Here is a 13,041-nt window from a genome sequence, read left to right on the forward strand (position 1 = left end):
AATGAGCCCGGGGCTTGCCAGCCGGCCCCCGCTGCCTTGATGAGGCCTTTCTCTCTGCATCCTCTGGCACCTCGGCTGGGTTTCAGAAAGGAAGCAATTAGCACAGGGAAAGCAAGCTGCCCAGCGATTACATTTCATCTGTTTTCTTTTAAATGAAGGAGGGAGGGATGGGTGGGGGAAAAACCCAGCCACCCTCCTTTCCATCTGGCAGCAGGGCTGGAGGTTGTCGTGAACAGCCGGATGTGTCCTGGACCCTGTACTGCAAGGGGGATGTGGATTCAGAGGAAGTGGGTGGCATCCATGGATGAGCTGCAAGGGGTGCAATGAATTGTATTTGGTCTAATAAAAGATCAGATTTGCTTGTCTGCCCGTGTCCTTAGATCAACACGGCTACAGCCAACACCCCCGAATCAATGGATGAATGTGCTCATGGCTAATACTCGCAGGCTCCGTGCTCCAAATGTCTCCACTACCCTCAGCCTCAGTTTCCCCCTCTGTGAGAAACAACCCTGAACCCTTACATCAGCTGGTGACAGGCAGCCATGTCTGGGGAGGAGCACGGCGGGTGCTGAACAGAGCATCATAAGGTTTGCAAACGGGTAAGTTCAAGCTGGGCTCTTCCAGTCATGACCAAGCTCGTCCCTTCTCTGTGCCCTTCTCCGTCCTTTGTAGGCTATTATCACTTGAAGTATGACCCTGGCCTGCTCCTGTGATCTGAATGTTGACGGGCTCCGGGGAAGCTTTCAGTGCGTTGCTGGCTAGTAAAATAGGCTGCAAATCACACCCTGTTTGCAACCCTTGTGCACTGCTGCGCTCTGCCGTGCGCCTCCCCAGATGTGGCTGCCTTTCACTGGCCGATGCAAGGATTCACTGTCATTTTTGACAGAGAGGGAAACTGAGGCCACAGGCAGCAGAGAAATTTGCTGGAGAGAGCACAAGAGCCAGCATGGAGCCCGTGAATATTTCCCGGGAGCGCATTCATCCCTCGATTCAGAGGTGTTGGTTGTAGCCGTGTAGGACGGCCCCAGCCAAGCCGGAGCTAATGAAGCCGCTTCGCATCCAGGCCAGATTAAGGGTGATGTGAAAGGGCAGTTCTGGATTCATTAGCCAGGCTGCGATGTGGAGATCAGCCCCAGCCGTGTCGCCGTGCGCGGGCGGTGTTATCTCCTCGATCCATCACCGAGAGACATCTCCGCTGGCTGGTTTCCTCTAGCCCATTATTCATCTCCTCTCCGCCGCGCCCACGTCTGCCTGGGAGCAGGAGGAGACACCGCCGTGGACCTGGGCAGGGAGGGACGTGTCGACAAGGGGTGTCCTCGGGCTGGGTGGAGGACAGAGGGCACAGCGCAGCCCTCGCTCACATGGGCATCAGGGGGAAGGACGGACAATCTCAGGGAGCGATGCCTGGATCGTGTAGTCCTGCAAACAGGGAGGAATGTGTGTGGGAGCCCATTCCCCCATCTCTCTGAGCCCTTTGCTACCTCCTTGAGGTAGGAGGGCAGTACTGTTATGTCCACTGAGGACAAAAGTGGCTAAGAGACTTGACCAAGGATGTGTGGGGAGTCAGTGGCAGAGCTGCAAATGGAGTCCAGTGCTCCCACAGCCCGATGGTTGTGTCCTCAGCATGGGGCCATGCGCCAACAGCTTCTTGGCCACTGTGCTAGGTGTAAACAGCTGTCTGGGGCACGAGGAAGAGGAGACCTGGATGCTTTTGGAAGACAAGGGAGTTTGAGCTGAGCTTGGGCAGAGGGAGCCTCCTTGGCTTGTGGTTGGGAAGGAGTCATCCCTCAAGGAACTGGGGTCTTTTCCTGCAAGCACAGGGCAGGGTCATCCACTGCTCCCAGGAGGGGGCATCTGGCGGCCCACGTTTCCCCGTTGCCGGGACGAGCTGCTACCTTCCAGCTCAGCGGGCTTTCCCCCCGGTTGCCTCCTCTGCCTTTGGCGTGCAGAGCTCACAGCAGGGCAGCCAGGGCAATGCAGGCTGCTGGTACTCGCGGGGAGACACCAGAAGGATCAGACACATGGGCCTGACCTTCCCTTCTTCCTTCACCCCAGCTCGCTGCATGGTCAAAGGTCTGGCCCACGGCTTGGAGCAGGAATCAAAGAGGGATGCAAACGTCCCCCCCCCCCCCCGGGCCCATTTTTAAACACGGATACCATTTCCAAGAGAAAAGCAAAGCGGTTTCATTTGGAAATCATCCAGGCAAAATATTCCAATGGCTGCATCAATGTTCCCCCTTTCTTCTCCTTTTCCAAATTCAGCCAAATTTGCAAATATTTTCAATCCCCCCCCCCGCAAAAAAAGTGGAATTTGGGAGGAATCTCCTGCTCCTCAAAAACATTTTATCTGGCTTTGGCAGTGGTGTGCATCTCTGTGTGCTGCAATGGGTGCTTCGTGATCACGGGATGTCCATCTCCAAGGTGGGGAGCCTATCCCTTGTTGAGAAATGGGATGTTCCCCGAAAAGCAGCTACCTGAGCACCTGCCGAGAAGGAGCTGGCTTGGAAAAGCTGTCGCAGTTGGAGGAGGGTACGAGCTTTGCAACAGTTAATGCACTGGAGACATCCAGCAGCTTCTCTGAGCCAGATCATTCACCGTGGCGGACTTTGCTCTGCCAACTAGTGCTAAGATGCTGGAATAAGCCCTGGGCATGTTTGGGAGTCTCTGACCTTTGATCGCATGCTGGTCCTGCCGTGAGTCAAAGCTGGTGACTGTTCCTGAGGGAGGATTTCCCATGGGCATGTGAGACTAATTTGTGCTGTCTTGGCAGGGTAGAAGCACTATGATGGCCAGGCGTAGACATATCTCTGCCGCAGAAGGAGCCTTTTGTGCTTCTCGAGTTATACCAGCTCCCCTGCGTGATGCCAGATCTGCTGGCGCTTCCAGGCTAGAAGAGCTGAGTTGAGACTTAAGGCTTGTGATACTGGACCAAAGGCTGCCGTCTCTCTTAATTAGGAGGCTGTTTAATGAGCGGAGGCTTCCTGGACTCAGCAGGGGTGTATCACTCGGAGAGGCGCAATGGGGACCAAACGGGGCCAAAACACTTCAGTGTGGGGGTGTGGATTGAGCAGGTGTGCTGGGTGCCAGCAGTTCAAGGAAGTTTTGGGGTAGATAGGAAGAAGAAGGGAAAACGATGCCAGTGTGACTGGCAAAAGCCACCAGGTCATCAGCCTTGGAGAGGGCGTTCCCTGGGGCATGCAAGTGGGCCCAATCCCTGCTTAGAGGAGCAGGAGCCAGGGCACATCTCATCCAGAGATGCTGCCAGGACCGTAGCTTGGCTGCTCTGGACCACACTTGGAAACAGATGCAATGCAGCCCCCCACCCCGAGTGGTATGCGGTGTGTGCCATTTATGCAGGGCGGGGAAAGGTCTTCCTGGGGGTTGCTCCAAGATGCTTCACCACCCTCCTCATGAGAAAGTTCTTCCTAATCTCCAGCCTCAACTTGCCTTGCTGTAACTTGAGCCCATTGCTACTTCTGCCATCTGCTCCCGCCGAGACGAGTCCAGCTCCATCCCCTCTGCAACCCCGCTGCAGGGACTTGGAGCCCCCCTCCCACTTTCCTTCCACTGCCTCTCTGCTCTGATCTGATAGGAAAGAAGTCTTTTCTGGGTGCATCTACACATTTATTAATGTGTTTTTGCTAATGCATGTTAAATTGAGCACCTCTAATGTAAGGTACTAGCTAAATGTGCATTAAGCTGCCCTACTGCTCAATAGCGAAAGTGCCCGCTTTTTTAGTTATGCTTAATGTGCAGAAGCCAAATTTTACTGCGCATTAGCCTATTAGCGCAGTTTTTGCCACGATGCTCTAATGCACAATAAAATAGGCTACAGCACATTAATGTGCATGTGTAAATGCAGCCCCAGAGATCCTGCTTCACTGCCTCATAGTGCAGAGGCACTGTCCACCCTTTGCCTCACTTGACCCCCCACCTGCTGGCATCACTGAGACCAGTGTGGTGTCTGGACTGAGCTCCCGGCCTCCTTACACTAGCAGCACACTCGCTAGCAGCCTCCCCTGAGCTACACAGCTTTTAAAGCTGAGTCTTGCCAGCAGCCAAGAGCAAGACCCAGCTCCCTGCCACGCTCTGAGCCACGGCCCGGCATGGCCTACATCCTGCCCAGTCATTAAGCAGTCATTTTCTTGTCTCCTGGCCAGCACCATACCTGACCCCATCGAGCGTGCCCCATGCACTCTTCTCCAGTGTGGCAGGAGGAAAGCCAGCTCCTCAAAGGGCAATGGCACTGAGCATTCGCAGGTAATTATGAAGCTAATAGCAGGGCATAGGCAGCCAGGCCCCTTCAGGCACTTGGTATTTATTCATCCATCCATCCATTATGCATTTATGAGGGGATCCAAATGGCGAGCTGGGCTCCCTGGGGAGGGCTGTGCCCAGGTTTAAGTGCCTCTTCTCTGACCGGCACTGATTGCATTGGAGGAGAAACATAAGCTGCCCTGGCTTTTCGCATCCCTTATCGCTGCACGGCAGCCGACAGCGCTCTCTACAGCCGCCGCTTTGAAAGCAGCTGCCCCATAAGATGCACTCAGGGCAGTTTTGGAGATGAGCCCCAGCACAGCTGTGATGGGTGTGAGGAGCACCTTCAGCTTGAGGACAGGGTGCCGAAGAGGGGCCGGGATAACAGCCTGCAAATACGTGAAGGGCTGCCGGCAAGAAGAGGGGAGACCCTTTTCTTTCTTGCTGCGGAAAGGAGGATGCGGAGCAACGGTTGACGTTGCAGCCGTTTAGGTTGGATCCCAGGAAACTCGTCTGCGTTTCAGAGCAGGGAGGCGGTGGGAGAGATGCGGGGACTCGCTGGAGGTGCCAAGGAGAAACTGTGTCCTTTTGCTCAGACAAGGGGTTTGTCTGGGCTGGTTTGCAGGGGTTGGGCTAGATGGGACCTCTGCGGCTCCCCCCAGCCCAACCTGAGGCAGCATGGAGAGGGGGACCCCTCTTCTTGCCTTCCTCACTGGGGAGCAGGGGGCAACAAGGGAGGTTACCCTCTCTCGTCCGTGCAGTGCTGTGCAGGCTCAGGGTCCCATCGCTGGGGAGGGAAGTCCCTTCATGGAGGCCACTGTCCCATGGGGGAGAGTGGCCGCCCGGGTCACAAAGCAGAAGTTGGAGCCGGCTCCCAGCCCCAAGTGCTAAGTCCAGCACTTCACACCCCCCGCCCAACCCCACAGGCTCTGACTTCCCTCCATACCTTCCTGTGGTACTGGGCACGGTCTCAGCCCCCAGTGCCAGCCTGTGCCCCACCGTCCCCCCTGCCCAGGGGTGAGAGCACTGCCCTGAGCAGGGGGAGATGCAGGTTCAAATCCTGCCTCCAGCTGCAGGAGCACCCCCATCTCCCCCTGCGCAGGTGAGCATCCTAACCCTAACCCTTGGCTCTGAGATGGGGGCTCAGCCCCACCTGCTGCACCCGCTCCATCCCCTGTGACAGGCCCGGAGCATGACTCTGCAGGCTAGTGGTTAGAGCCGTCACTTGGTGTCTAGTCCGCAGCACATGGCACCTTCAAGGAGGTGTCGTTAGCTAGCGGCCCCCTGCACACCCCGGACGGAAGAAGCTGGGCAGGAGCCGGCAGTGCGCCCGCGGTGCCAGGAAGGCGACCGGCATCCGGGGCTGCATCGGGAGGAGCGCTGCCGGCAGATCGAGGCAGTGATTCTTCCTCTCTATTTTGCACTGATGAGGCCACATCTGGAGTCCTGCGTCCAGCTGTGGGCCCCCACTGCAGAAGGGATGTGGACACATTGGAGAGAGTCCAGCGGAGGGCAATGGAAATGGCTGGGGGCTGGGGGACAGGACTGGTGGGGAGAGGCTGAGGGAGCTGGGCTGCTTTAGTCTGCAGAAGAGAAGACCGAGGGGGATTGAACAGCAGCTGTCACCTCCCTGCAGGGGGGCTGCAAAGAGGGTAGAGCTGGGCTGGTCTCGGTGGGGGCAGAGGACAGGGCAAGGAGCAATGGGCTCAAGCTGCAGCAAGGGAAGCTGAGGTTGGATATTAGGAAAAACTTTCTCACGAGGAGGGCGGTGAAGCACTGGACCGGGCTCCCCAGGGAGGTGGGGGACTCTCCATCCTTGGAGGTTTTGAAGCCCCGGGTAGACAAAGCCCTGGCTGGGATGATGTAGCTGGGGCTGGTCCCGCTTGGAGCAGGGGTTGGACTCAGTGTGACCTCCTGAGCTCCCTGCCACCCTCCTTGTCTTGGGCCGTATGACCTGTGCGGCAGGCCGAGGCCGCTGGCAGCCGGCGCGCCCTCTGCAACCCTGGCCAGAGCCATGTTTCCCGGTGTGCTCCCGGGGGGAGGTGGCAGGGGCAGGGGAGCTGTTATTCATTAGCTCTTGGCGGGCCAGCATTCCTCAAACAGGTTCTGCCGCCCGGCCAGGCCAGTCCCGGTCCTGCCCCCGCCCTCCTCGGCCCCAGAGCCCCCAGCCGGCTCCAGGCGCCCCCGCAGCACCCTGCACCCGGGGCGCAGGAAGGAGCCCCCCTTGCTGCAGAGACCCGCTCCTAAGGGAAGCGGCAGGATGGTAAGGAAACGCCGACCCTTGGCGCACCGGGGCCCAGGAGCGGAGGCAGGGCCCTGGCTCGGGTGGGCGATGCAGGCCGGCACCCTCGCTCGGAGCACGGGGCGGATGGCTTTTGCTTTATCTTTCTTTTTATCTTCTTTCCTTTCCTATTTTTAGATTTATTTTTGTATTCATTTTTATTTTTTCCTTTCCTTTCCTCTCTTTTCTTTTCTTTTTACTTATATTTTATATTTTTATTTTTCCTTTTTATTTCATTTGATTTTTGCAGCAATACCATGGTTTCATGAAAAAATGTCCTTTTTCCCACCAAAAAATTACATTTTGAATTGACAAAAGGAAAATGGAGGCAAAAATGAAAACCTTGTTGCTTTGTAATAGCAAATGATTCATTTTGGTGCTTTCTTTTGGGACCTTGGGGGATTATGGTTTAAAAATTCAGCAGTGCTCCCCCTCCAAATCTTGATTGCCTTCTGTGTTTTTTGGCTTCTCTTCTTCTTAATGTATTGTTGATGGATGGTATAGCTGGGGGAATTGGTGATGGGTGGTATGGGGATATTGCTGGTGGTGTAGCTGGGGGTATTGGTGATGGGGTGGTGTAGGTGGGGTATTGGCGATGGGTGGTGTAGCTGGGGGTATTGCTGGTGGTGTAGGCTGGGGGTATTGGTGATGGGTGGTATGGGGGTATTGCTGGTGGTGTAGCTGGGGGTATTGGCGATGGGTGGTGTAGCTGGGGGTATTGGTGATGGGTGGTGTAGCTGGGGGTATTGGTGATGGTGTAGCTGGGGGTATTGGCGATGGGTGGTGTAGCTGGGGGTATTGCTGGTGGTGTAGCTGGGGGTGGTGATGGGTGGTGTAGCTGGGGGTATTGCTGGTGGTGTAGCTGGGGGTATTGGTGATGGGTGGTGTAGCTGGGGGTATTGGTGATGGGTGGTGTAGCTGGGGGTATTGGTGATGGGGTGGTGTAGCTGGGAGTATTGCAGATGGGTGGTGTAGCTGGGGGTATTGGTGATGGGTGGTGTAGCTGGGGGTATTGGTGATGGGGTGGTGTAGCTGGGGGTATTGGCGATGGGTGGTGTAGCTGGGGGTATTGCTGGTGGTGTAGGCTGGGGGTATTGGTGATGGGTGGTATGGGGGTATTGCTGGTGGTGTAGCTGGGAGTATTGCAGATGGGTGGTGTAGTGGAGATATTGCTGATGGGCTGGACCAGAGGACCCCTTGAGAGGTTCCTGCTGGCCCCATGATCCTAGAATTTATGCCTTTAGGGAATTTTAACTAAAAAGTGGATTTTTTTTGCTTTACAAACTTTCCCCCCATTTTCCCACCAGGGCTCTCTCAGAGACTGGCTGGACAAGGTGGTAAGGTTGGGCGGCTGTGAGGGGCCAAGAAATATGCATGAAGCCAGAGGGGTTATTTTTTCGTGATCTCGTGTTGGTGGAAGGTGGAGGTTTTCCCCCAAAAACAGTGCTGGGGAGAGGTGGAAAGCAGGAAGCGTCTGTGCTCAGAGCAGGGAGCGGCGGTGACGCCCATACACACACTGCCCTCCCCTCACCTTGCAGAGAGCCCCAGGGGAAGTGCCCTTTTACACAGCAAGTGCTTGAAATAGTTTTTTGATTGCAATGGCCTGTGAATTGCAAAGACAGCCATCAAGCCACCGGATGCATAGCAGAGGGGCCTGGTGGGTGCAGAGACCGGCAGGAGTAGGAGCTGCCAGCCTGGGGATAGATGGCCCTTGCCTCACATCAGCCCAGACGCTGCCAGCACAGATGGAGCGGGGAGGGGGCAGCAGAGACAGAAGAGGGCAGTGGGGGGTGTTAGGGGTCTGGTGCAGTCCCCTGAGAGCTATCTAGATGTGCCTGTTGGTGGGGGGCTGCAGGGGGGTGTCTGCAGAGGCTCTTCATTGAATGCATGCCCATGTTGCAGCCCCCCGGGCAGCAAACTCCTGTGGCTGGTGCTGCCTCTGCACCAAAGGCCCCAGTTGCTGCTGCCCCGAAGGAAACAGGCTCCCAAGTCCCCAAGGCTGGAAGAGTGGAGGCAGCAGCCTTGTGCAGCGGGCAGAGCCTGGGGCTGGGAGACCAGGAGAAGGGGTTGTGCCCCTCTCCTGTGTGCCACCGTAGCGCTGAGAGAGAGCGCCCACCCCTACGAACTGAAGCTTTGAAGCAGGCATAAGGCGGCAGGGCCTCAGGCATGGGGGTTTCTCAGGGTGGTGGGTCATATGGGGGCTGGCCGCAGGGACAAATCTGGCCTGTAGAAGCAAATTCAGTCCGCCCTTTGAATGCCCTGTGATGGCAGGGTCCAGGCTGATGAGGAGCTGGGGGGACAGGGTCACAGCTGGTTATATTTTATCCTGCCTCTTTGCCAAGGGGTGTTTCCTGGAGGCAGTTACTGCACCACTGGGATCATCCCTCGGGCTGGCATTGAAGTCTCCAAGTGGCCAGGACTTGGAGGCAGGAGGCAACAAAGGGGATGGGCTGCAGGTGGAGAGCGGCGTGCATCCCCGTGCCCGGGGGGCTGAGGGGTCAGAGAGCTGTGCCAGAGCCCCAGGGAGTCACGGCATTATTGCAGCCCATTGTGGGGGAGAGTTATTATCTTGCAAAGACACAGGAGGCAGGTTCACGGCCACCCATGGGAGGTTTGCTGCCTTATCAGGGTGCATCTTGCTGGAAGAGATGTGGTGGAGACCAAAGAGATCCTGCTCCTCCACTGACCTGCAGAGGCTGGCCACCTGTGTGCCACCCCGGCACCCCCTGCCCTGCAGTCGATCTTTTGAAGTCAATCATTTATTATAGCAATGCCCAAACAGTCACAGCCCAGGTCAACCTGACCCCATCTCCTGTCCTGCCTCGGTAGCAGCACCCCTTAGAAGGCACCGCCAACCGCCCCAAACCATGCCCCGATCCCCGGTAGGGAGAGGTGGGCCCATCCTGATCTAGGAGGCTTGACTTCCTTCCCACAGCGCTTGCTATCATGATACGTCGGGCCATGCTTACTGCCCCCATGGGCATCCCGTCCTTTGGGGGCTGATTTCTCGGTTCCAGTGGCTTCCCGTAGCGGCAAGCTCCATGGTTTCACCACGTGTTACCCGGACAAGGGTTTCCTTTAATCCACTCCAGCTCCATTTTTTTAATTCATCTCAGGTTCACGGCCATGGAGGCGTCCAGTTCCAGAACTGGGCCAAGACCTACGGCTGCTCCCCGGAGCTGTATTTCCAGCCGACGTCGGTGGAGGAAATCAAGGAGGTAAGAGGGGAGCGGAAATACGGCCGAACTCAGCTCAGCGCTCAGGAGGAAGCGGATGGTGGGAAGTTTGGGGCATGAGCGTTTTTGTCAAAACACGGGCCTGGAAGGCCCTTTTTGGGTCATCGTTGCCAGCCTCTTGCCACCCCCGGCCATCCCGTCAAATACCCCCCTTCACAAATGAAAGCTATCTAGCATGGCAGGGGCCCTAGTGAAACGGGTATACCTGAATCATGTTAGCCCATTGGACTACGGGTTCTAGTAGGCTCTTTGGCTTGATGGTCTTCGCCCCGCTTGCACTAGTTTTCAGCTTTTTAAGGAAGGGTCCTGGGTTCAAGTCTCCCTGCAGACTCGTTTAGACAGACCCTCCGCCCGCCCCCGGGGCCTGTCCTGCCTTTGCCAAGGGAACGGCGCTCATGGCCACATGGTGCTGTTGCAGATTTTGGAGCTGGCCCGGCAGCGGAACAAGCGGGTGAAGGTGGTGGGAGGTGGACACTCGCCCTCTGACATCGCGTGCACGGACGGCTTCATGATCCAAATGGGGAAGATGAACAAGATCCTCAAGGTGGGTGCTGGCAGTGTGGGCTACACTACTGAAATATGGGCGGACAGGCCTGGTGGCCGGAGAGCAGGGGCAAGCCCTGGGCTGCAGCTGGGGGTCAGGGCACCAGACCCAGAGCAAGTCTATTGTATGTCCTGGGTGTGTCTACATGTGCATTTAAGTGTGTGTAAATTTAGTGCGCATTAGCTTAATGCACATTAAGTAGGTTTAGGCAGGCGTCTACAGGTGCAGGTGTTAAAGCACATTAGTGCTGTGTGTAGACTTGGGAATAATTTAGTCCCAAGTCAGTCCACACACAGTGTTAATGTGTTTTAATGCGTCTACATGTGCGTTAATGCGCTTTAACTATTCGCGCCTAAATTTGATGCCTCAATTTGCAGGTATCAAATTTAAGTGTGAATAGCCTAAATTCTCCATTTTTAATGTGCATTAAGGGCATGCACGTGTAGCTGCGCACCCTTAATGTGTGGTAACATAGGCTAATGCACGTTAAAGCATCATGTGTAGATGCGCCTCCTGTTGCCAACTGCTCTCCATGGATTAGGGCGCATGTGGGAAGGGCCAGCATGCGGCACTCCCCAGCTGGCCAGCCATGCAGGTTGGGCTGCCCTTTACAGCTCCTGATGGCAAGGTCTCTCCTGAGGGGTTCCTGTCAATCCCGATCAATCCTAATTGCCATAGTAATGCCAGCAATTACATGGTGGGTATAATGAGTTGGGGGAGAGTGGAAAAAAGACACTGAAGGGCTTCTCTCTTCTCAAGACATTTGACATTTCCAGAGTCAGCCAACATTGTACCTGGGGGAATGACTGGGGATCGGTGAGAGTTGCCTCAGTTTCCCCCAGTTTTAGTACTGTCATTTTAAATGAAAGACGTCTTGGCCAGTTCTGCAAAACAGCACTACAGCTTTCTGGGGTTTGCAGATGTGCACAATGCATAAAACACACACGCAAGAATTGCTGAGGGCAGGTATTACATATCCAAGCCCCTCCAACAAATCAAGCCCTGCCCACTCGAGGTGCCCCCTCAAAGCAGATTGTCCTCATTTTCCCTCCTCTTTTTCATAAAATCACTGAAAATGAGGGTTGAAGGGCCCTCGGGGTCACGTCCAGTCCAACCCCCTGCTCCAGGCAGGACCAGCCCCAACCACATCATCCCAGCCAGGGCTTTGCTAACTCAGGAGGGAGGTGCTCGGCATCTCATCATAACCCAGCTCGCTCAGCGCACCCGGCTGGTTTGGCCTGCGTGTTCCCTGTCCATGTGGCTCCCGGGGGCCGGGTTCTCCATGTCCACCTCACCCATGTCCAGCAGCAAGTGGGCTTCTCTCTGGGGCTGTGCACACCGGCCCGTCAGCTGATCCCAGTTGGATCTCTTGCAGGTGGATAAGGAGAAGAAGCAGGTGACGGTGGAGGCAGGGATCCTCCTCTCTGATCTGAACGTCGAGCTGACCAAGTATGGCCTGGCCCTGGCCAAGTAAGTGAACCTTGCATGTGCTGGTATGCTAAAACGGTTTCGATCCTGTGACTCATCCATGAGCCCCAGCTGTAGTGAGGGGCAGCTGTCCGAAAACGTCCTCCGGTCACGGCCCTCTGCCCGTGGAGCTGGTGTAGCAGTAAAGCGCAGAGTCCCCCATCAGATTATCCTGTGTAACTTCACAAACTGTATTTTCTTGTATACAACGGACGCCGGAATACAACACACTTGGTTTCTGAAAAGTAGAAAAAAAGATATTTCCTTGTAGTAAGTAACCGACTTCTTGGGACTATCGGCGACTCCGGATGTGAGTGCAGCCTGTATAGGCTCGTTAAGTGGGTTATTGAGCACTGATGTATGTTGGTGACGGTTCCTGAGAGGCAAGGGTGCCCAGGAAATAAAGACCTGTGCAAAGTTTATAGACTGTTGAGCTAAGCAATACCCCTGAACCTGCTACAGTCCTTCCTGCTCTGCGCCGTGCCCCAGGTCAGGGGTTTCTTTATCAGGAGGATGGCTAGAGAAACTCCCCATTCACAGGTCTGAATCGCATAGGGAAAAGCTTGCTGACCGCTGTTTCCTCAACCGGGCCACAGCAGGGTAAGGTTGAAAGGCTAGAAGCTGCAGCCAGGCAAACTGAGGCTGGAAGGAAGACCTTTGGTGTTTAAGGGAGGCGCAGTAGGCATCAAATTGACATATACCTGGGCACGATCGAGTCTGAACCAGCACTTCGTAGAGCAGACTGCATGGTAAGCCAGTTAGTCCACCTTGGACACAGTGGGGCTGGGCTTAGTGTTTGGAAAAAATACTGGATGGAAAACATACTTAGCTGTAGAAAGTTATACGTGTGCTCATAATTAAGTGGGCTATAAAACAGCTTGTTTCAAAAGACTGCATTTAACATTTCAGCTATTAAAAAAAATTATTTTTGTCTTGTTAGCATGGGAAAGTTGTAAGCAGGATATGTTTTGGGAAAAGCTTTTATTTTAATAATGTGAGACCCAGGGTCTGGGTTAGATATGGAGCATATTGGTCTGGTTCCGAGTGCGAGGCGGTGCAGGGCGCCAGGTGAGGTGGTCGTAGTGGCCCCTGCTAGCCCCTGTGCTTTACACCACCCCTGCTTGTTGAAAGGCTTTGAGGGAGACCCCCTCTTTGAGGAGAGGTCTGTAGACGTCCCGGGGAAGCCGAGGAAAAGCCTTTCTCGGGCGCTGCTTCGCTTTCACTCACCGATGCTAGAGGAGAAAGTTAATTACGGG

At 55.4% G+C, this 13,041-nt stretch overlaps 1 protein-coding gene across 1 annotated transcript in view; it reads left to right on the top strand.

The window, feature by feature from the left end:
• The first annotated feature begins 6,159 nt into the window (after nt 1–6,159).
• LOC149875721 (L-gulonolactone oxidase-like) overlaps nt 6,160–13,041 on the top strand; it is a 33,331-nt gene continuing 26,449 nt past the window's right edge. Inside the window, exons 1-4 of the mRNA XM_090031116.1 lie at nt 6,160–6,520; nt 9,655–9,756; nt 10,193–10,318; nt 11,694–11,788. Of these exons, the coding sequence (XP_089887242.1) occupies nt 6,518–6,520; nt 9,655–9,756; nt 10,193–10,318; nt 11,694–11,788 (326 nt within the window). The 5' untranslated portion in view covers nt 6,160–6,517. The remainder of the gene's footprint in view (nt 6,521–9,654; nt 9,757–10,192; nt 10,319–11,693; nt 11,789–13,041) is intronic.

The sequence above is a fragment of the Crocodylus siamensis genome, chromosome 1, assembly GCF_052110815.1.
Source record: "Crocodylus siamensis isolate JL-2025a chromosome 1, ASM5211081v1, whole genome shotgun sequence".
Classification (NCBI taxonomy): Eukaryota; Metazoa; Chordata; order Crocodylia; family Crocodylidae; genus Crocodylus; species Crocodylus siamensis.